General features: G+C 40.6%; 1 protein-coding gene across 4 annotated transcripts in view; it reads left to right on the top strand.

Annotated features, from left to right (window-relative positions):
* Window positions 1–24,271, top strand: part of Helz (Helicase with zinc finger) — a 90,120-nt gene that overhangs the window by 19,102 nt on the left and 46,747 nt on the right. For all 4 annotated transcript variants that reach the window (XM_067131968.1, XM_067131965.1, XM_067131966.1 and 1 more), the window contains exon 4: window positions 1,912–3,807. In XM_067131968.1, coding sequence (XP_066988069.1) covers window positions 1,912–3,807 — 1,896 coding nt within the window. The remainder of the gene's footprint in view (window positions 1–1,911; window positions 3,808–24,271) is intronic.

Genomic DNA, 24,271 nt, shown 5'->3' with positions numbered 1-24,271 from the left:
AAAAATAATAAAAATACGGTAGCAGGTAAGTGCAGAAGTTTGTTGACTTGAGGTCTGTTAAGTTGAGGTTAACAAGTAAGTTATTGTAAAATTATACTATACAGACAGTTACATTAGCCTAGTGCAGTACATAAATAAATATGGTTGGAAATTGTGCCAGTGGCACATTTACCCTAGTTAATTAAGCAAACATGATTTGGAGGGAAGGGTGATATTGTTCATCCCCCAATTACCTGACTGATAGAGAAACTTCGTAATTAAGAAATATCAGTATGATTTGGGCAGATTGATTGATTTTGTTAAAATAGGCATAATTATCATACATCAACTATTATTCCATTAAAGATACTTTCAAGGTTTGTAGACATTACTTAACATGCTTCAAGTACATTAGTTAAATAATGCTGTTTTGTTTTCAAAAGCAGTATTTCTTCATAAACTTAAGTTATTTATAGTGTTCCATGTTTAGTTGTGTTAAGTTGGTTTTCCTCAATTTTTTCTTATGATGATATCTAGAATTATGTAATTTGGTTGGGCCAAAGTGTTTGAACGATATTAGGCACCTTGAGATGTAGGGCAGCTCATTTGTAAGGAGTGTCAAGGATGTAAAATTTCAAACACTTTTTGTTTACAACTTTAGCACATTTATTGCTGTTTACTTTGCAGGAGTTTAGGCCTTACTGAGATGTTCTTACAAGGAAATATCATAGTATTTATTTCTTTTTTTGGGGGAGGAATGGCTTATGGGGTAATGTTCATTATTAGTATGGTCAGGGCTGATATTAACCCTTAAGGGATGAGGTAAATATATATCAAGCACAGCCCTAGACCAGGCAAACTTTAAAGTTGGCCAGTTTAAGAAAAAATGCATCAGTGGAAAGAGGAAGATATGCAATGCACATGCTGTAAGAAAAAAATTTCTAACAATTTTTCCCTACTTTCCACGGGAAGTTGAAAGTGACTATTTACAACCCTGTGTGAGGCACCTCTTTTACAAAATACTCATAAAGATATGTTAATTTTACCAAGTTATGCATGTTTTTAATATTTTATTTTATTTTGTAAAATTATAATTACAGCTCACACAGTATCATAAAAGATAAGAACTAGAACATGTAACAAATTCGGAGTATATTTTTGTTGTAAAATATTTACAAGATTTACTGAGATGAGGAGATGCAGTAGCTTTTTGCAAAATTACAAATATAGCTGACATACTATCATAAAAGATAAGAACTAAAACCAACAGCAATCCCTGGGTATATTTATGAGCAAATAAATAAAAAGATGTTCTGAAACTGCAAAGAGGCAGTACATCCTCCTCTGAAATTGCATGGCATACTGATGATGTCTCTCCTGTGCTGAGGTAATAAGTTGCCATAAGTCATTTATGGACATTGAAGTGCTATGAACCTCTTTCCTGCTAAATTCATTCAAACAGTATGGCGCATAATATTAATACTCATATGAGGATTCCTGTCTGTTAATGGTTATTCTTTATTCTTGACAGAACTTTGTTTTTATTATGTAAATTGTAGATTTTATTCTTTTCTGTGGTTTTATTTCATTTGAGCTAGGATCAAAGCCAAATTGATATTGCTAATATGATTTGTAGGATGACTTAACTTTTCAAACAAGGAAGAGTTAACTTATTTCCATCACCTTTGTTGTTGCCTTTGGTTTTCAAATAAGGAAGAGTTAAATTACTTAGTCTTAAGCCCTGCTTCCAAAAAACCCAATTTGTGCATTTTAAGGGATAGCCTCTGATTCTACAGGCATATCAGTAGTGATTGTAAATGTCATGTGCTACATGACTTATTTTTTGAAATGTTAATGTTCTTAAATTTAGTTTATTACATATGAGGTACATCCTATTAAATTAATTTTTCCTTCTCTTTTTTTATTTTCCAGAGTTCAGGAATTATAACGAACATGAGCATGGAGCCCAACTTGCGTGTATCTCAGAAACCCAGCCAGCATGAATGGGTGATAACTTTGTGTCCACCATCTCCCTTGCGTGTTGTTTCTCTCCTCCATGATGCACACAGAACTCACTTTTCAATCACCGAGGTTGCCCAAATTGATAATCACCGCTGTATACATAAGTCCTGTGCACCAGAAAATAACCAAGAGTGGATTAGTACTGATATTGAGTCTTTAGCACCTGTTGATCATCATCCTTTAGAATATAAAATTACTGTTTCATTTAAAACTGCAATCTATGGTACCTTTAGACAGGCAGTGATTTTTGATAGTGGAACAGAACCTGTACTTATGCAGAGGTTATGTGTAGATGTGATTCCTGTAGAAGATCTGAATACACTAGAGGAAACAAAAAATACAATTCTCACCAGGAGTGAGAGGTGGTGTGAGGAAAATGTGAAAATTGTAACATATGAGCCCAAACCCCACGAATTGAGTAGTCACGATAAGAGCATTTTATCTTCTTATCCAGCCCCAACCAATCAGAATTTTGTGTTGACTCAAACGACCATGGAGAAAATACCTACCAGAAACAACTACAAAACTAGATTACATGATCTTCTTCATATTGAAGAATTAGCGCAATTTGACTTGATGTCAAGGTTTAATATTAAGACGACTTTACAGATAACTAACAGCTATCTTCTCTTGCCCTCTGCAGCAGCGACAGCCAAGTATTCACGCCCAGGAGAACTCTTTGGGAAATTGGAGCTCTCCTCGGAAATCTCAGAGGATTCTCTGCATGGAAGGTTAGTCTTATCAAATTGTAACACAATTCTTGTGGCGCCAATATCAGAGACTCCTGAAAATGGCGTTCCTGAAAGCAACAGCGAAATCAAAAAGCCTGTGCGCCAAGTTTACGAAGTGCTTATAGAGGACAAAACAAAAAAGGAGATCTATTTAAGGTTTTCTGAAACGGCTGTTACCGAGCTTCAGTTGGGGGACGATGAAGAAGTCACAGTTGAAGTGCAGTTCCAGCTGAACAGACTTCCTCTGTGTGAAATGCATGCGGCATTAGATCGTATACCAACGATGGATCTGATCTTTCCTGATGTCTCCACTGAGCTCACCATTCCTTGGAATACAAAGAAACAGTGGGGTGATAACATCAATAACAAACTCAACCCCAAGCAGCGGGAAGCACTGCTTGCAATCACTGCTCCATCTGATATCATTTTACCTCCAATATTAATAATTGGACCCTATGGCACTGGAAAAACATACACGCTAGCACAAGGTATCAAGCAAATCCTCTTACAGCAAGATACAAGAATTCTGATTTGTACCCATTCCAACAGCGCAGCTGATTTGTACATTAAAGATTATCTCCACCCTTATGTTCTAGAAGGACATGAAGAGGCAAGGCCCTTGAGAATCTATTATCGAAATCGCTGGGTTAACACTGTACCTCAGGAAGTGCAACAGTATTGCTTGATTGAAATGGAACAAGGATGTTCAAAGTTCAAGATGCCAACAGAAGACGAGATCCTTAAGCATCGAGTGGTTGTTGCTACACTGAATACCTCAAGGCATATTGTTTCATTAAACTTGGAAAAGGGTGTGTTTACCCATATCCTTGTAGACGAAGCAGCTCAGGCCATGGAATGTGAAACTCTAACTCCACTGGCTTTGGTGAAACCAGGAACACGTTTGGTTTTGGCAGGAGATTACATGCAACTAAGCCCTGAGGTCTACTCACCATTTTGTGAAGAACGGGGATTAGGGACCTCACTTTTAGAACGGCTCTACGATCTGTATCCAGTAAACTCCCCTTGCAAAATTATGTTGGTTGAAAATTATCGCTCCCATTCTGCCATAACCAAGGTAAGAGAGAAAGACTTCGTAATGATAATTGTATTTTTAAATTGCATATGATTAACTGATAAATTTAAAGAACACCAAAGAGCAAATTTTTATTGTACTTGAGAATGGCACTTGATTTCTTGTACAGAGTATGCTGTATCTCCTTTTTACCTAGGAAATCGGAGCTTTTATCTTGAAACTCCTCTAATAAAATGCTTCAGTATATTTTTTTGGTTATGAATGTAAATTAAGTAAAACTTTATTCAATTCCTGTTATAACGTACATTAAGAGAATGTGAACCATCTTATCATTGTTAAACAAATTAATAGATAATACTGCCGAGAAGTAAGTAGTTGCCTGTCTTAGAATGACCAAGTAATGGAAATGGCTTAACCCTTTCGCTGCAAGTCTGTTCTTGCCACCGGCAACATCAATATTACTGAGCTGAAATGCACAGCAATAATTTTCTTTAATCACCGCATGTAAGGTTATACTTCAGGCTATGCTAATCAAATTAGTTTCATTTTAAAGCTAAAAAGTTGTACTTTTTCAGGATATGCTCAAAAAAGTCAAAAGGAAAAATTAAAAGGTTGATATCACAAGTATAATTTAGTCAAACTGAAAATTTTTTCATCTTTTTGATAGCGTAGTCGCTTGTTTCGTCCTCAATGAGTTACCCTCCACGGTCTACCAGAGCTCCATGGGTGACCAAACCAATGTCAAAGAATTCTGTTATAGCAGTCTTGTGGCCGGGTTTTGTGTCATAGTAATAAAAACCGTAACACTTGATGGAGTACAGGCAGTCTCCAGTTATCGGTGGGGGTTCTGTTCCAACAGTGTGACAATAAGTGAAAATCACCGATAACCAAAAATTGCCAATTTTTGGTTATTGGCGCCTCTGTTAGGTATATATCGGCGCCAATGCTCGATTATCGGCGCCAGTAAGCGGAAATCAGCACATAGCCGATAACCATGGACAACCTGTACATAATGGACTCAGAGATAAGGGGGCTCTTTCCCAAATCTTTACAGCTAGGCTGTATACCCAGGTTCTTCCATCATTAAAACTTTCTTAGAAGAGGAAGTGATTAATGTGCATGCACAGTCTACCATAGTGTCAACAACAGATCAGATGCGGAAACCAAGAAGCCTTACTCTCTTTGGTCAATGCAGTGACACTCCTAAAAAATTTGAAATTTTTCTCAGATTTCATTAGCGAGGATCATGGAAACATCAAAAATAGCAAGATAATCAAAAATAGCAAGATAAGTTCTTAATATTAAGTTCAAGATAAAATTTTAGTTTTAAACTTTTGGAATTAATAATTAATTTGTGTGTGAAAGCTGGAACCTGGCATTTCTTGCCACAACTGGTTGGCGCTTTTTGCTCATTGTTGATTGCTCGTTCATAAAGCACAAATTGTTTTAAAGAATTTTTCATTCTGACTAAATGTATTAACTAAAAGAAATGTTCCACAACTTATCATTAACATAGAAAATCCTTTCAGATTATACAATGTCTACAATAATCTAGGAAGTAAATGAGAGTAATTTAGACTAGATTAATAGTGGATGTTGTCTGTAGCCTGTAACCTGTGATTACCTATCCTAAGTGGCCTAGCTTAGATCAGTGACCCTAGGATCAGATAATAACAATATCTGGGCAAAATAAATTGGTAGCCTAGCTAGGGGGCTACATATTAGTAAAAAAAATTTTCCTTTTATACACTTAAGCATGATCTAAATAATCCAGGACTTGGCAGAACCTTATACTAAGCGATAACTTTTTACGAAGCATCCCATCATTGGACTAAATCGTTATCTTAGACCATGTAACCTAGGACTAGATGAAATAGTAATCTGCTCTGGATGAGATGGTAGCCTAGTTTTAAAGATACATACTAAGGTAGTTGTGTATTTTGTAACCCATACCCTTACCTTTAAAGTGTGAATTAAATAATCTGGATTAGGCAGTAGCCTAGATTAGAGTAAGTGGTAGCCTAGCTATAAAATTACACATTAGTGACTTACTATTTTATGTACTAGACCTAATAGCTTAGGATTGGATATAAACAACAACCTGGGTGAGACAAAAATAGTAGCCTGACTATAAGGTTACATAGTAGTAAGTTTGTTTTTATATAGCCTATACAGTTAAGAGTGATAATATAATAGTCTGGATTAGGCAGTACCCCATACTAGCCTTAAGAAAGATCAAATAAGCCTAGTATTATATATAAACAGTATCCTAGGCTCAATAAAATAACTTAGTTTTTATCTGGTAAAACTAAGGTATACTTATGACTTGGTATACTATCTGTAAGGCTACACTAATAGGATCTTATGTAGCCTATATCCTTAAAGGTGATATAAACCTAGAACAGGCAGTAGCCTAACCAGATTAAGTAGGAACCCCTTTTGAAGGGAATATATACTACTATTAGCCTAAAAGTGGTGGCTGAATATCAGATAAAAAGGTTAGTCTCTACGCAGCAGTTTGGGACCCATATAAGAAGAATCTCAGAGGGGACTGCCTTGTCAGAATTTCATGCTAGGATCCACCTCCTTAGTATTATAACCTCTACCACCTTGCTGGAAGTTGCCACCAAAAGGCTTCCAGAATATCCCAGAACAATTTTGCTGTTGTGGCCAAAAGTTTTATGAGAACCCTATGGGAAGCACTCTGTGACTTTCTAGAGTGACACAAAAAAGCGCGAATGGAAACATTGGAGGACTCCAACAAGTTACCTCCCAATGTAATTTCATTATTACATTCTAACCCCTTCTGTAAGGACCTGTTTGAGGAGTCTGTTGTGGCTAAACTTACGAGCAAGCCCGCCAACAGTATTGTGCAGAGTATGCTCTTCTGGGAAAAAGGGAATTCAGGAAACAAAAAATCCAAAAACTTCCCTTTACCCAACCCAGAAAGGCTCGCTATGATCAGAAATCATACAAGCCTTCAGTCACCCCAAAAATTTTTGCCTCAAAGACAGGTAGGTAGTCAGAAGGGACAACTTCCTACAAAGGGACAACAACAACAGCAGCAAGGAAATCCTTTTCACAAGGTTTGAAGACCCTCTTATAGGGGAAAAGGAAACGCAACACCTGGAGTGCCTATCAAGGGCAAAGGCAGAGGAAGAGGTGGATACCAATAGGAATTGTATGGTCGGGGGTCGACTCCGACAACCCCACAGGCAATGGAAGTCTTCCCCTTGGGGACACAGCATTATTTTCAAACAGGCTGGGGTGGAAACAGTCTTATCCCTCCCCCGCCTTTAAAGGGGTTCTTCCAAAAGCAGACCTCTCTCTGGAAGATTGTGCAGAAAGTCCCTGTTAATGGGAGCCTTGAGTATATTTTCAACAACACGTCTCTTGTGTCTCCAAAAAGGATTCCTCCAACAAAGAGTAAAAGGTTTTATAATAAATTACCCCCTCTAAGCAGATGATTTCAGTGGCTGGGACTGTGTTGATACTTTTCACGGCCTGTTGTCTCTCACCATCATACTTAAAACAGAATAAGGCAAGTCCTCAAAAGGTTCCCTGCACAGCCCAGAGTTTCCAGACAGCAATTAGATATTATGATGGACCTGCTGCAGTTTGCATCAGTAATAGATCCAATGCTCAGATTGCAAATAAAAATGTGAACAAATTCTAGCTATCACATGTAAGAAAAAAAGATGCGAAACCAACCTCATCAAAAGATTCAAAAAGTTGGGGAGATACTTCAGCCTTGGACCCGGAAGGAATCTCTGGCAAAACAGTACGTGACAAGACACACAGATGTCTTGTTGATAGGTTGGGAGGACATTGGGAGGATCGTCAGGTGGCAGGGAGGTGGTCAGCTACTCTGAGGAATTGTCATATCAGTTTCCTGGAGCTGATGGCTGTCTTTTTGTCTCTCAAAAAACTCAAACCTCCAGAAGAGAGAGACATTTTGTGGGGTCTAGACCAGACGGTAGGAGGGACAGTCTTTTATGCATCCTCCTTTCTGAGCTGAGACCTTCACATATGGATTTTTAAAATATCTACCGTGAAAATTACTCGCCCAACATTGTTAGGTACCTAGTGCAAAAATTACGGACATCATCTATCCGGCAATATCAGTCCATATGAAAGATATGGTTAGGTTATATCCATATTGAGATCCCAGGTGAGATTTCTGTGGACACATTTAAAAATTTTCTTATATACCTTTTTGAAGACAAACACCTTGTGGTTACAACAATCATGGTATACAAGGCACCATTAATGGAACACTTGCTTTATGGATTCGGGATTGACTCTAGTATAGAAGTTGCCACTTCCCTTCTGCAGTCTTTTGCTCTACAAAGGCCCACTCCCAAAAGGCTTCCAATTGGTCCCTGGACAAGGTGCTTAGATTCCTGCCAACCCCTCAATTCAGCAGACCCAATACAACTACAGCTCACATGATACAAAAGGTGATCTTAATTGCATTAGCATCAGGAGCTCTTGTTAGTGAACTGGGCTCTCTTAGATGGGGAATATACATCACACAAACAGCTGACCATCAATTATTAAATTGTCTCCTGGCCCATCATTCCTGGCCAAGAATGAGCCTCCTTTAAGAAGGAAATCTCCTATTCTGACAAGAAAACTCAATTTAGCAGACAAGACATTGTGCCTGGTTCCAGCACTTGAGGTTCGCCTAGAAGTCACAGCAATCATCCAGAAGGTCCAATTCTCTTACACCCTAGCACAAACTAACCACTCTCCCTACATGGGCTGAGGATGATTGTACTGTCTCTCATTAAAGAGGCAAATCCACTCTCCTTTCCAAGGTCACATGATATTAGGAAGGTAAGTATGCCATTGGCCTTCTTCAGAAGTGTCTGTTTCGAAGAAGTCTCCGAATTTACAGGGTGGTCATCAAAGGATATTTTTAGAAAACATTATTGCCACAAACTTGAACAAATTTGACTACACTGTGTATCAGTAGGTGACATGGTTAGTCCTAACCCCGAGGTGCTACAGCAGAAAACCAGGGGTCTTACTGACGGTGAGTATGCTAACTATCGCTGGGAAAAGGGCGACAGTACTGCAACTAAACCTAGCATGCTTAGATAAGTCACTGTAGAACTACATCCTAAAACATAATTTGTTCATGAGACTTACCTGTCAGATATATATATAGCTGTAATCTCCGAAGTCCAACAGAATTTCAAAATTCGCGGCACACGCAGTGGCCGATTAGGTGGTTAGTACACATTCCCGCTGCTGGGAGGCGGGCATCAGGAACCATTCCCATTTTCTATTCAGATTTTTCTGTCGCCGGACTGTCAACACCTGTTGTCAGTTCCCGCCATTTGATTTCGAAATTTGTTGTCACTTAAGTATTTTGGTTGTTTTTGGTTTCGACTTGGATCTGTGACTTGGCATACGCTTTTCTGGACCGTTTTTGATTTTGCTTTTGACTTTTCTTTAAATAAGATGTCTTCCTCTAGCCTCGTTTAGCTAAGATGTCTTCTCTAGTTCGTGTCTAGCTTGGTGATTGTAAGGTGAGGCTATCAAGGCTTCTGTAGATCCTCACACTTTATGTATGAAATGCAGGGTATGGAATGTTCTATGGATAATCGTTGTAATGAATGTGAGGGATTATCTGTAGGGGAGTGGAAGAAGTATGAATCCTATATGCTTAAATTGGAGCGTGATAGGTTGAGGAGGTCTTCCTCCAGAGTGCTTCTGTAGACGGACAGTCAGGGATTTCTCATGTTAGTAACCCTGTAGTTTTTAGTCCTAACCCTGTAGTGTTGTTCGGGCCCTGAGGTTGTTGCAGCAGAGAATAATACCTTGGCTCGTTTTAGAGTCAATTCGCGCTCTTGAAAACAAAGTGAATGCCCTGCAAACGCAAAGTGTTGTTTGTGTTAATGCCCCTAGTGTTGTGGAGGGGGCGTCAGATCGGCCCTATAATGCTTCTAGGCCTGGACCTCTGCCGAACTCCCAGGATACAGGGAGGGGGCATGTCGAAAGCCGCATGAAGGTTACGGGGACTTCCCACCGATCTGACGCCCTTCGGCAGGTCCTGATGACCCTACCCAGGCTGCCAGGGATCGCACGGGCACACATCCATGAGGATTGCTTCTCGCCCTCCGACACGCCCTCCCCACGCGGGGTTGGAGCTCGGTTGACTCTCGCCTCTTAAGAGAAGCTTGAGAGGAGAGGACGCTTCACGTCCTCTTCCTCTAGACGTTTTGTGCCTTCCCTGAAAGTTTCAGGGATGTTCTCAACGGAAGAAGTTTTGTTTTTGCAACGGATGATGACGCTGCTCGACCCCAGTCGCTAAGGCAAGGGCTGTTGCTTATTCACCGGTGAGAAAGAAGAAGACATCCTTCTCCCCTCTCCTTCTCGCAGGTTCAGCCCTTCTCCCGAGAGAGCTGTTTCTCCAACACGCCAGATTTTGTTGGGCTTGCTACAACAGCTGGATACTCATGGACCTGTAGAAAGGTCAGGCCTCGTCGAAGGATCTGCATCTGCCTGTTAAGAAGTCCAGGCCTTCTCCTTCGCCTCCTGCTTGCGCTTTCGTCTGCTAGATCGCATGAAGCTTCTCGTCTTTCACCTAAAGAAGGTATAAAGGAGCTTCCTTTTTGTCTTCCCGATTTGAAGAGTTGGACGTTTCTCTCGACACGCGCCAGGAGCGCGTGTCTCGATGACCGCGTCCTCACGCTTCTCACTCTTCTCGCGCTCCTTGCCTTAAGTCTCGCACGCCCCAACCAGGACGCCACCGCGCCACAACGTGAAGCTCTTTGATCCAGCCTTGGAGCTTAATTTCGCCATGCTATATCTTCACGCCCTTCTTTAAAATTGACACCACGCCTGCAGTGCTTATTTGATGCTCAACTTCCTAATCGTTCGACATTTTTGTCGTTTTCTTCAGGATTTAGCTGACGACTTCTTCTAAATACGACAGGTCCCGCCACGATCGGGCGAAGTCGGAACTCCTTCCTCCTCGCTCTCTTGACCCTCCAGCGGAGGAAGAAGAACCCCTTCCGTCAGAGCCTTGGATGAAGAGAAACAAGCTTCGTCTTCTTCTTCTACTGATTATCAAACTCTGACTGTTTTGTTTAAGGATCTGTTTCTGATACTTTTCAAGCTTCAGCTCCTCGCTCTCCCCCTTCACAGTTGGTCTTTGTCTTAAGCGAGAAGAACTCCTGGTTTTCTTAAGATGAAATAAAGTCCTTTCTACCAAGAGGGCATTCAAGAAGGTTCAGGACTGATGACTGACTAGAAAAACCAAGGAAAGTTTTATTTCGCTTTGCCTCCTTCACGTTTGTCCGGCAAAGCAGGCATGTGGTATGAGACAGGTGAAGATATTGGCTTGACAGTTCCCTCGACTTCTCAAGGAGACTTTGGTAGTCTTGTTGACACCTCCAGAAGATCTCATTTGTCCTCTTCTAAGGTTTCTTGGACTCTTACGGAAATAGACCACCATCTTAAAGGACTCTTCAGGACTGTGGAAGTCTGGGGGAGCTGTCCAGTGTACTGCGGTGCATGGACAAGGCTGTCAGGGATGGCTCTGAAGAACTTGCTTTGCAGTTTTGACACGGCCCTTTAAAGAAGAGGGCATTGTTTTGCTCTTTCTTCTATTTTTGGTTTCCCCTACACAGAAGGGAGAGCTACAGTTCAAACTCCTTTCTCAAGCCATCTCTTTCCCCAGACCTTGGTTAAAGATATCGCTGCCAGCCTTCAAGAGAAGGCGACTCAAGACCTCCTTTCCAGGTCTTCTGCATCTCCTTCAGCTCCATCATCGCCCTCTTCTTTTCTACAGCAGGCTAAGAAGAAGCAGTTTTTCGTGGAGGAGCTTCCATGGGGAGCTTCTCAAACCCGCACCTCGAGGGAGAGGTTTCCAGAGGCAAAGTCGCCTCCAAGAGAGGTGGCAAGTGACTCCTTTCACCTCCAGACACCAGTAGGAGCCAGGCTTCTTCATTTTGCCCAAGCCTGGAGAGAGAGAGAGGGCCAGACGCTTGGTCCCTCCAAGTAGTAGAGAGAGGCTACCTAATTCTTTTTCTGACTCTTCCTCCTTTGTCTCCAACCCCCAGAGATCTGTCTCCACATTACCATCCTGCCAAGCAGAAAATTTGTTTGAACTTCTAACAGATGATCGAGAAGAGAGCAGTGGAGCAGGTCTTAGACACAAAATCCCCGGGATTTTACAACAGACTGTTTCTTGTCCCGAAGCATTCAGGAGGTTGGACACCCGCCTTGGACGTCAGCAGGTTGAACGACTTTGTCCTGAAGGACAAGTTCAAGATGGAGACGTCTCAGTCAATATTAGGAGCCCTTCATCCCGGGATTGATGGTAGCGTTGGATCTCCCAAGATGCCTACTTCCACGTTCCTATTCATCGTTGCTTCGATGAAGTATCTCCGGTTTGTCTTGGGGGCAAGACTTACCAGTTCAGGGCTCTCTGCTTTGGACTCAGCACAGCCCCGAGGGTGTTTACGCTTCTTATGAAGAATGAAAGCGATGTGGTTGCACCTCTCGGGCGCCAGGATCTCTCTTTACCTGGACGACTGGTTGATTCGTGAGTCGTCAAAACAAAGGTGTCTGGAGGACCTTCAGTTAACTCTGAACTCGTGAAGTCCCTGGGACTTCTAGTCATGTGGAAAGTCACAGCTGATCCCCTCACAGTCCATTGTTTATCTGGGGATTCAGATGAATTCAGCGGCTTTTCTAGCGCCTCCATCGCAAGAACAGCAGTTTCAATGTTGCGAAAAAGTCTCGGTCTTCTTGGAGAAGGAAACATGCTAGGTAAGGGAATGGATGAGTCTGCTGAGACCATTTCCTCGCTGGAGAAGTTTGTTTCTCTGGGAAGACTGCATCTCAGGCCTCTTCAGTTCTTTTTATTGAGAACTGGCAAAACAAGGAAGACTTGGAAGAGGAATTGAGGATCCTTCCTTCCATAAAGAAGTGCCTGAAGTGGTGGCTCGATCCAACGCGGTTGGGAAAAGGGATCTCCTCAAGCTTCTGAGCCCCAACCTAGTGTTGTTTTCCGACGCATCATCAGCAGGTTGGGGGCAACACTGGGGGAAAAGAAGTGTCAGGAACCTGGAAAGGGGAACAGGTGTCCTGGCACATCAACATCAAAGAGTTGGCGGCGATCTTCTTAGCCTCCAATTCTTCGAGGTCCAAGTTTCCGATCGTGTTGTTCAAGTGAACTCGGACAACACTGCAGCGTTAGCTTACCTCAAGAAACAAGGCGGAACACACTCGTTCCCTGTTCGGCCTTGCAAGAGAGATTCTCCTTTGGGCTCATGCTCGCAACATTTCAATCCTCACAAGATTTGTTGCAGGGGTCGAAAATGTTCGAGCAGACCTGCTCAGTCGGCGCCATCAACTTCTGCCGACGGAATGGACCCTTCATCATGAGGTTTGCCAAGATCTCTGAAACTTTGGGGTCGCCATCGTGGATCTTTTCACGACTCAAGAACGGCGAGGCTCCCTCTCTACTGCTCCCCTGTACTCAACCCGGGGCAGTGGCGATAGACTCTCTTTCTCTGGGATTTGACGGGGATGGACGATATGCCTTTTCCCCGCTCAAGATTCTGGGAGAAGTGATTCGCAAGTTCTGGCCTCACAAGGAACAAGGATGACTCTCATTGCCCGTTTTGGCCTTCGAACCACTGGTTCTCAGAGATTCTCTTCTGGTTGGTAGACGCCCGAGGACCCTACCTATGAGAGCAGATCTGCTCAGACAACCCCACTTCGCGAGATATCATCAAAACCTCCCCGCTCTGAACCTGACTGCATTCAGACTATCGAAAAATTGGTCAGAGCGAGGGGTTTTCTGGCCAAGTGGCACGGGCCATCGCTAGAGCCAGAAGAGCTTCATTATCAGAGTTTATCAAGCGAAGTGGGCAACCTTCAGAAGTTGGTGCAGCAAGAAGGGAATTTCCTCTTCCTCACCACTGTGAGCCAGATCGCTGATTTCCTCCTTTATTTGAGAGAAAACTCAAGTTAGCAGTTCCGACAATCAAAGGCTATCGGAGCATGCTTTCTTCTGTTTTCAGACACAGAGGACTGGATTTGTCTGACAATAAGGACCTCCACGATCTCTTGAGGTCTTTCGAGACGCCCAAAGTTCCTCGGCCAATTCCTCCTACTTGGAATTTGGACGTTGTGCTCAAGTTTTTAATGTCCAGTCCTTTGAGCCTCTCCAATCTGCATCTTTTAGGGATGTTACTAGGAAGACGGTCTTCCTCACTGCTCTGGCGACGGCGTAAGAGAGTGAGAGAAGTTCAGGCTATCAACCGTCATGTGGGCTTCAAGGGACACAATGCTGTCTATTCTTTAACCCCTACGTTCTTGGCTAAGAACGAAAGGCCTTCTAATCCTTGGCCTAGATTTTTTAAATAAAAGGTTTGACGGACCTTATTGACAGGAACCTGAGAGAGTTCTATGTCCTGTTAGAGCTCTCAAGTATTACCTTAAAAGAACTCAGGACATTCGTGGTCCCTCGGATAACTTATGGTGTTCTGTGAGACAGCCAGTTAATCCTATGTCAAAGAATGCACTGGCATTCTTCATTAGAATGTCATCAAGGAGGCACATTCTTGTTGTGACGACTCCAACTTCAAGTTGTTGAGAGTCAACGCCCACGAGGTGAGGGCAGTCGCTACCTCCATGGCATGTTCCAGAAAATATGGCACTCAGTGACATTTTCAGTGCCACATTTTGGCGAAGTGATTCGGTGTTTGCCTCACACTACTTGAGAGATGTTAAGGTAGCATACTAAAATTGCTTTTCGCTGGGACCATACATTGCTGCTTCAACAACCTTGGGGTCAGGGGTAGCTCTGCTCCTATCCTTTAATCCCTGCTTAGGAAGGGTTTTTAATTGTGGTTTTATGGTTGTTGGGTCGATTGATGGAGACAGTCTTCCCAATCCATTGCAGACTAATGTCTTAGTGTTGGTTAGGTGGTTGGTATGCTCTTTTGTCCTTGTTGTATGGTCTATGATCTAGTCACATTGTGGTCACGCCCCGCTGACAGATCATCTAGCAGTCGCCAGCTTTATAGGTCACTACCTCGCTGGGGTATCTAGAAAAGCAGAAGCAGACTAGGGTGGCAGTAACCACGCAGTCAGCTATGCTATCAGGTAAGGAACCAAAATAATTTTACCTTTAAATTTGTTTTCCTAATTCTTGGCTGTCTCTACCCTCTCCAAAGGTGGTATTCAGCTATATATATATCTGACAGGTAAGTCTCATGAACAAATTGATATTTTAATGATAAAATAAAGTTTGTTCATACTTACCTGGCAGATATATATATTCATATTGCCCTCCCTCCTCCCCTCAGGAGACAGTGGCGTTAGAAAATCTGAATAGAAAATGGGAATGGTTCCTGATGCCGCCTCCCAGCGGCGGGAATGTGTACTAACCACCTAATCGGCATCATGCAGCCGCGAATTTTGAAATTCTGTCAGACTTCAGAGATTACAGCTATATATATATCTGCCAGGTAAGTATGAACAAACTTTATTTTATCATTAAAATATCATGTTCATCTATAGTTTCTTGTTTTTTGGTACCAAAACCTGAAAAGTATTTGGAATAAAGAATGGGGCTTGAAATTTGTGGCTTGACCTCAGACCAGAAATGTTTTTCCTTTGGGGTGTTGGGATTAAAAATTGAGAGCTTAAGCCTTTTTCGTCACCTGTCAGTTTCTTTGTAAAGCTCCTTGAGGATGAAACAAACAACTACACTATCAAAAAACAGATTTTGACATAAGAAAAACCTATTTTTGGTAGTCGCTGTTGAGTCCTCAAAACCTCCACTTCCCTGATGAAAAGGCATGGGATTTGGGCAAGGGATCATCCTGCATTGACCAACAGAAAGTAATGCTTCTTGGTCTCAGTGTTGGGTCTGTTGTTGACACTACGGCAAACTGCGCTTGCACATTAATCACTTCCTCTTCTAAGCAGGTTTTGACGATGGAAGAACCTGGGTATACAGCCTCGCTGTAAAGGTTTGGGAAAGTGCCCCCTTATCTTTGAGTCCATTATATACTCCATCAAGTGTTACAGTGTTTATCACTATGACACAATCCCTGGCCACGAGACCAGCTATAAGAGAATTCTTTGACATTAGTTTGGTCACCCATGGAGCTCTGGTAGACCATGGAGAGTAGCTCCTTGAGGACTCAACAGCGACTACCAAAAACTGGTTTTTTCTACGTCAAAAGCTGTTTTTTAAAAAATGTTTTACAGTAAATCATAGAAAATATATACAGTATCCAGTTTTCATTTTCACATTTCAAACAGCATAAAATTTATTACTATTCAAGCCACATGTTATACCAAAAGAGGCATTCAAGTAAATGTAAAATTTATGTTTGTGGCAACAGTCTCATAGGTCTAATAGTGTAACTTATGGGTTTTCTCCCTTTTTTATTTGTGCTCTAATAAATTTTATAATTTCATTACTTTTATAGCATATTATACAATTGTATTTTTAAATTCTGTAGTGTAAAAGACTGCTAGGATATGTGAATACTTTTAAATACTTTAGTATAAAAGACTGCCAGGATATGTGAATAAAATTTGGATAGTTATTGAAATACTACAAACATATTTAGGTAACTTTTATTAGTAATTCATTTCAGTGTGATGTCTTTCAAAGCATGAAATAAAAAAGACCAGGGTTTTCAGGGCAAGACTTACATTGGTATATTGTCCGCTTTCTTATGCCATGAAGATAACATACCCTACATCTCTGTTGGGTTTGAGTTTTTGCTGAACATATATGTTCAATAAAATGCCTTCTATATAGTTGTGGTAAAATGGCTATTATTCACTTCTGGTTTATCAGCAGTAAGTGCCTTCACAATAAAGAGACAAAAATCTAAATAACTAACCTTTTTACTGTGTATGAAGTTGTACATTCCAAGAACATCCAAAACCTGAACTGGAATTAAATACATTGCTAACTTCTTGTACCATCTTACAGTTTTTCTCTTGACGGTATAGTAATGTAAACCTGATCAGTCCTGTTAACAGTACCCATGCTTACGTTATAGTCTTTGATACATGTTGGAATATTTACTTGAACAGAGCCTGTTTTGGACCATCTCTTTACTGAAGTTTCTGTGTTAGTATGTGCATTTGAAAGGATGTATACATTTCTCTGGTCTGAATATACAAGTGTAAGAAGATCAGTAGTTTCAAATGCATGCGTTTTTCCCTTTGCAATATTCATTCTTTTTAGCTCAAAAGGCAAACCTTAATATTGCAGGGAATAGTACCTGTAACATCAGTCTCTCTCTTTTTTTTTTTTTTTTTTTTTTTTTTTTTTTCAAAAACTGGTAAAGTTTTGTTGATGTGTAATAGTTATCTGTGAATACATGGTGGCCTTTACCAAAAAAATCTTGCATCATACTCACAACCACACACTCACATTTTGAAAAGTCTTCAATAGTTTCCATTTTCCTGTGTATAATTGATCACATAAAGTAATTCCACTTCCATCAACCAGTTTGAAAGTCTTGATTCCCAACCTGGAATGCTTGCTCTTTATGTAGTGACGAAACAGTAGCCTTCCTTTATACAACAATAAAGATTCATCTAGAGTCCTTGAAGGAGAGTATTTATCATTGAATGAAGTTTCTAGGAGCTTGAAGAAGGGGTTCAATTTTTGTAAACAGTCATTTACGAAAAATGAACCCCTACAGAGACTTGCAAAATGCCAGAAACGTAAGACTGTATGTTACAAAATCTCTCTCTCTCTTCATAATAGCCGGAAAAATTGGTGTCACCAAATAATAATCCATTGACCAATAACTGTTTATGGGTTTATGAACAATTACCCTAACGAAGCTTCAAAGCAACAAAACTTTTCATTTCACATATGTTTGTTGGAAACCATTGTCAGTAACTTGAATTTGCTTTATTTGATTCTTGATAAGAAAATCCTTGGCATTTCTGTTCATTTCTGTAACCATGTAGTAAAAAATTTCATCCAGGAATACCTCACAGGAGAAATCAAACATTGATTTACCTTCTGTAGAAAAAGTTACTTCATTTTCACCATTGAAAGTCTCAAAGCATTGATATTCACTAACTGATTCTCCAATATTCTTCCACTGATGAATCTGATGAACTGTATCCCATTTTCTCCATTTGCTTACACCACTGCTTGTGCTCGATAAAATCAGAATTCATAAAATCAGCTAAAGCAGGGTTGTCTAAATCCATGGTATCATAAACATCCCCATACTCACTGTTATTACTATCAGAGCTATCTGATTGATCAGGCCTATTAATATCATCATCTTCAAACAAATGCTCATGTACTTCGTCATCGTCAAGAGAATCGTCCTTCTGATGTACCATCCTGATGGTTACTGAATGCTTGTGCTTTATTCTAAAGTTACCCTGTAAGGCGGTGATCAAAAGTTGCCATTTGTTGCTAGAATATAGACAACAGTTCCCACTAGAGTCTAGGAAAATGCAATATCAATGACTAAGTTTCCTAACTGGGACCAAAATAAGTATGATTGAGGAGATCAGTCTCACTCCATGGATGAGACATTTAAATGACTGAGAAGATCAGTCCCATGCAGTGAAAGGGTTAATCTACTTTTGCAAAACTTGGCATACTCTTTAGATGCTTCTTGTTCTTCCATGCAGAGCGTTCCTTGCTTGTTTGTTATTTTTGTCTTTCCTGAGAACTATTGTTAAATTGTAGGGATGTTCTTCATGGAGTTGAATCTGAGGCTCTTTAATTAGTTGCTTTCTGTCATCTTCAGCATTGATTTACTTTTAAATCTTGCTTGTTGGATAGCAAGAGTTAAAAGTAAATCAATGCTGGAAGTTGACAGAGGGCAACTAATTAAAGAGCCTCAGATTTGGCTCCATGAAGAACATCCCTACAATGACAGCAATAGTTCTCAGGAAAGACAAAAATAACAAACAAGCAAGGAACGCTCTGCATGGAAGAACAAGAAGCGTCTAAAGAGTATGTCAAGTTTTGCAAAAGTAGATTAACCCTTTCACTGCATGGGACTGATCTCCTCAGTCATACTTATTTTGGTCCCAGTTAGGAAACTTAGTCATTGATATCACATTTCCCTAGCCTCTGGTGGGAACTTTTGTCTATATTCTAGCAACAAATGGCAACTTTTGATCGCTGCCTTACAGGATAACTTTAGAATAAGGCATAGGCATTCAGTAACCATCAGGATGCTACATCAGAAGGATGATTCTCTTGACGATAATGAAGTGCATGAGCTTTTGTTTGAAGATGATGATATCAATAGGCCTGATCAATCAGATAGCTCTGATAGTAATAACAGTGAATATGGGAATGTTTATGATACCATGGATTTAGACAACCCTGCTTTAACTGATTTTATGAATTCTGATTTTATCAAGCACAAGCAGTGGTGTAAGCAAATGGAGAAAATGGGATACAGTTCTTAACCAGTGTATTATTACCACTTCTAGCCACTGTTGACCCGTGTTGTAAATCTAATATGATTCACTTCTGGATTAAGGCACTAATTGTTCATGTATCCCATTTTTCCATGATTTCCTAACCCTTCTAAATGGTCTTTTTTTTGGTGCCCTCAGCTTTTCTGATCAGCTTTTCAGCTTTTCTGATCATCTGGTGCCCAACCCATACAATTTTTATAAATTTCCAATGTGATGAATTCCTTTCTGGATATTTTGTTATGTGGCTTAAATATTTCTTTTTAAGAAGAGTTTTGCTTTATGCAAGCCAGCATTTATATTAATAAACATGCTTCTGGCATTTGCTAACCCCACCTGAACCCCTAGCACATTTTACTTTCTTGCACCTAAGATTTTTGTGCTTATTTATATTTACACATTTGAATCAATAGGAGTTCAATTGTACCTGTAGTTTCTTTTTCAAAGTTTGGTAATGGAGGAGTTTTTTGCAGTTATATATCACAATTTGACTACTAGTAGGCAGTGAAATATATGCTGATACAGAAATAGAATAACATTACAAATCTGCAGGGGCCAGGTGAGAAGGGATCAGACAACATTCTCCCTTCAGCAACCTCTTAATTGGGTAAATGGGTTTGGATTGAGTGATCCAGACATGCTAATTGTTGTTCAAAAATGCATTGCAAAACTTTTGGTTGCTAACAATTAGTTGAGTAGTATGTTTGTTGGTGGTATGGAACTGAACTTTCCAGCTGGTAATTGGAGATAATGTTTTATAATTAATTAACAAAGTTGAGGGAGGTAGTCAGCATTTTAAAAGTAAAATATAAAAAAAAACTAAAGAAAAAACTTTTAATATTTGTATTTATGGAGAGGGGAGGTAGTTAGTCATAAGGGGGAGACATAAAACAGAAGGTAAACCGAAAGGTGATTGTTAACACAAACGCCCTCTGGCGATGTCCATCATTCTTCACAAATTACTACTAGCTGTCACAAATAAGATGAAGTGAGGTGAAAGGTAAATCTTGAAAGTAGGGCTGAATTAAGGAGCTATCAAACCTTAGACAATACACATCTAGGTCTTCAAATCCAGCTGAGGGTTTAACTTGACGTATTGAAAGCCTTTCCTTGCTATTTGTCAATATCATGGGATGAGGGTGTCTTATTATGCCTTGAACATGTGTAACTGTTAGGAATGTGGACTGCAGGGGCTTCCATACCAAGAAAAGGAAACCGAGAAATGGTAATGAAAGAAGAGGTAGAGAAAATGTGATAAAAGGGAATAAAGAAGTGGATGAGAATTGGCCATTTGCAGCAACTTGTAATTGGGTTTAGAATATTCAGTTGCTGCCACTCTTTCTGCTCAAGTTGTCATACTGCTCTTCTCTATCTATCACACACAATATTAATGATATTGCTGTTTTAAACCTATTCAGAATACTTTACAAGAGTAATGCCAAAAAATTAAAATTTTTATTACAGTAATAGGGTATGTACACTTTTTCATTTGCATGTAAATACAGGCCATAGCACTTGGAGCCATCAGTTACCCAAAGGTTTTTAATGCTGAGCACAGCAGAAAAACATGAAACATGATTAAAAATACTACTGTACTGTATACAATATTCTGATGTAAGAAAAAAACTGTGGAACACCATTGTTACTAAGGTAGTGTTTATTTTAGAGTATGCAAAACAGATATTTTACCAGTTCCCCTTTAAATGTTTTAACTAGTGGCCCATTGCCAGTTTAAATGAAGTATTTTGTAGTTTTCAGTGTGCTTTTTCTTATGCAGATGCCACAGTATTCTGTAACAGCTGCATTTACTATAAAAACTTGATGTTGTAAAGAAAAGTTTTGCCAACATTCAGGATTTGCAAGTGATCAGTAGTGTCAGTATCATCCTGAGCAAGTTTGTATACATTTCTGTTGAAGGAGATAAACAGAATTCCACTTAGAAATATTAACTTTATTTTTATTAGAACTGTCTGTAGGTATTTCAGGAAACATCTTATCTCTTGATAGATAATAATGCCCTTTTGAACCGGATGCTTTGTACTCCATGTTCATCACTTATAACAACAGTTGCACTTAATTTGTGACACATCTTTTTTAAATTTGTTTCATGTCTTTAGGCGAGATAACTGCATTTGTTTGTTTATGGTAATCCTTTGTTAGTATATTTAGTCGTAGGTTTTATGATTTTATTTTTGTTGCACCATGGAGTGTACTGACAGTTTTTCTTGTGTTTATCATTTTTGTACATTCAACTTAATAGAAAATCTGTGTTTACGGAGGGTTGTGTTGCCTGATTCATGATTTTGAAGCTTTAGTAATTGCTGTGCTGTGTTACAATACGTCAGGAAATAAGGGTTCGAATGTTGAAAAGTGAGTGTTGTGATTAAGTTTGTCAGATTATATAGCTTACTGCACTGCAGTGATGCTTCAAGTAAACCTCTTTGGTCTTGTTGTGCTACTAGTTATGGAAAAACTTGCTCAGAGAAAGAAGGATACTTTCATGAGTGTGGCATGAAGTGGGTTCTTTGAAAACTGTGTCGTTTTTAAATTTGATGAGTGTTACAGTACCTTCAGGAAAGTGTCACTGGTGTATAGATGCACCCTCCTGGGAGAGACAGGCTTTTCATTTTATCATTTTATCATTTTCATCTTGGTGGTACTAATTTTCTAGGTGTATGTAACCTATTGTATGTAGATGCATATTGGTAGGTTTGGCCTAGCCTGGAAGAGTAAGGAAATCTCAAGGTTGGCATCTGAAATATCATTATACCTAGGAAAGTAGGCAGTTTGTCATCTGAAACACAGCATTCTTGTTAGGATGTGTTTCATTCAAGAATTTGTTATGTAAACTTGACCAATTTGCTACTAAGTGACATTCCCTTTTCATTGTGATATCCATATCCATTTAATAAGAATTCGTCTATATTTTTATGAATTTGTAAATCAAACAAGGGTGAGCATAGTAAATTTGCAAGTTGAAATTTTGTAATAGGGAGATGTAGATTTTATATTAGTAACTTGCCAAATAATTACATAGCTATAGTTTCTACTTTATGCAGCAGCTCAAAATTCAAAATTCGCAGTAGAGCTATTTTGTTTTGGGTGTAGGTATACTGCCCCACCCACTTTTGAGGAAGAGCAGGTACAACGCGGCTAAAGAGCGCAATTCGTTTCTGCCAGCTAATGACTTAACACTGGTTATTAGCAGCTCATGATTAGTTTTCACTGGATGGTCAGAGATCGTCTTTTGGTGAAGTACTCTTTGCCTTTGGTAGCCCTCAGCTGTTTAGCTTAGCTAGAATTCAGATATATTTTTCAATTGTGACTTTCCCGATTGGACTTTAGACTAATTATATCTGACACTAGTTTGTCTAGCATTAGGTATTGCAGCAAAGGCTGCAAAACTAGACTCACTTCAGCAAAATACGACTCTCATACTGTATGCAGTCCTCCCACTTAGATAAATTACAACGTGACCGACTGAGGAAGGCTACCTCTAGGGCTGAAGCTAAGGCTTCCACTAATGCAGTTAATTCTCCAGGAGTTGATATCACTGCTCTGCCTATCCCTTCAACACCCCATTTCCAGTCCTCCAACTTTTTCTGTCACTCCATTACCTGGCTCTCATTCAGCTGAACCCAATCCCATTTCCAGCTTAGAAGCACGTGCGGATCAGAAATTTAATTTGCTTGTTAATACTATTTCCCAGGTAGGGAATTCTGTGAAAGTCCTGACGGACAAATTCAAAAGTGTTGGTGCGGTGATGAGTGTAGTGTCAGTGGAGGGGGCAGCTGTTCACCCCACCGATGCTCGTAGGCCAAGGTCCCTGCTAAACTCCCCTTGCTCACTTGGGAGGAAGCAAACTGGCAGTCGTAGAGAGGTCGGTGGGGTTTGCCCATGAGCAGTTGTTGCCTCATCCAAGCCTGTTGTCCACCAATCCCAGGCTGCGAAGGACTGCCATTGGAAAGGTGTCCGTATGGATGTCATCTAGTGATTCGGACTCTCTCGGACCCAGTAAGTGCAGTGGTCGCTTTATGAAAGTTTCAAGGCCATTGAAAAGGCCGGGCGCTTCATTAGAACTTGATTCGCCCCCGTCTCGTAAGCGAGCTTTAGAGAGGGAACATAGCCCCCTCCCTTTGTGCAATTTTTGGGAGTCGCCAGTGAAAGATTCTCGCACCCATTCAGTGTAATGTGCGTTCTGACCCCAAGAGAGTGTATGCCAGTCCTGTCCATCGACGCAAAGTGTCGGAGCGTCCAGAGTCTTATAATGTTGTGTATGAGCAACCACTAGAGGATCGTTCAGTGTCTGAGCTCTCATGTCTTAAGTGCCCCGTGTCCAAGCGCCCATCGTATGAGCGCATTATGTCTGAGTGCCTATCGCATGAGTGTTCAGTGTCTGCATTTCCAGTTCATGGGGACCCAGTGTCCGATCGTTCTGAATTGGAAGACCCTTTGTATGAATGTCCAGCGTTTGGACATCAAATCACCCGAGCGCGGTTTCGAAATGTTCTGTGTCTGCTCTGACAGCGAGTGGGCGCCCAGTGCCTGAGCGTCCATTGTCTGTGGGCGCTTCCTTTGAGTTCATCCACCTTCGAGCAAGTATGTGGTCCCACAAGTAGAGCTTCCAGTACCTGATACTTCAGGTGAGTTTTCTTCAGTTGTCCAAGACCCTTCGTTCGCGCCGCTTCAACTCCGACTAGATAAAGTTCTGAGCCTTCTCCAGAAACCAGCTCCCGTAGTTCAAGAACTCACAGACCCACCTAGATCACCCATTTCCTCCGCCAAGGAACCAGTAGAAGAGGAACAACCTACGTCAAACTATTCGGCGCTACTCAGGTATTTCCTGATCTGCTAACCTTCGTTCTTCTCTCCAGCTGTCCCTTTGTCACCAGGTCAGCCTCCTTGATGTGACAACCTCCAGGCACTGCCAGGCTACCTCGTGTGGTTCTTTCTTCATCTTCGAGGAAAGTTTTTGCCCGTATTGACAACTGGTTATCAGAAAAGAGAGATGTCGGGAAAGCGGTTTTCTGTACGCCATCCT

This window comes from Macrobrachium rosenbergii, chromosome 30 (genome assembly GCF_040412425.1).
Source record: "Macrobrachium rosenbergii isolate ZJJX-2024 chromosome 30, ASM4041242v1, whole genome shotgun sequence".
NCBI lineage: Eukaryota > Metazoa > Arthropoda > Malacostraca > Decapoda > Palaemonidae > Macrobrachium > Macrobrachium rosenbergii.
Note: the sequence above shows the minus strand (reverse complement) of the source record. Positions and strands in the feature narration are given on the sequence as shown.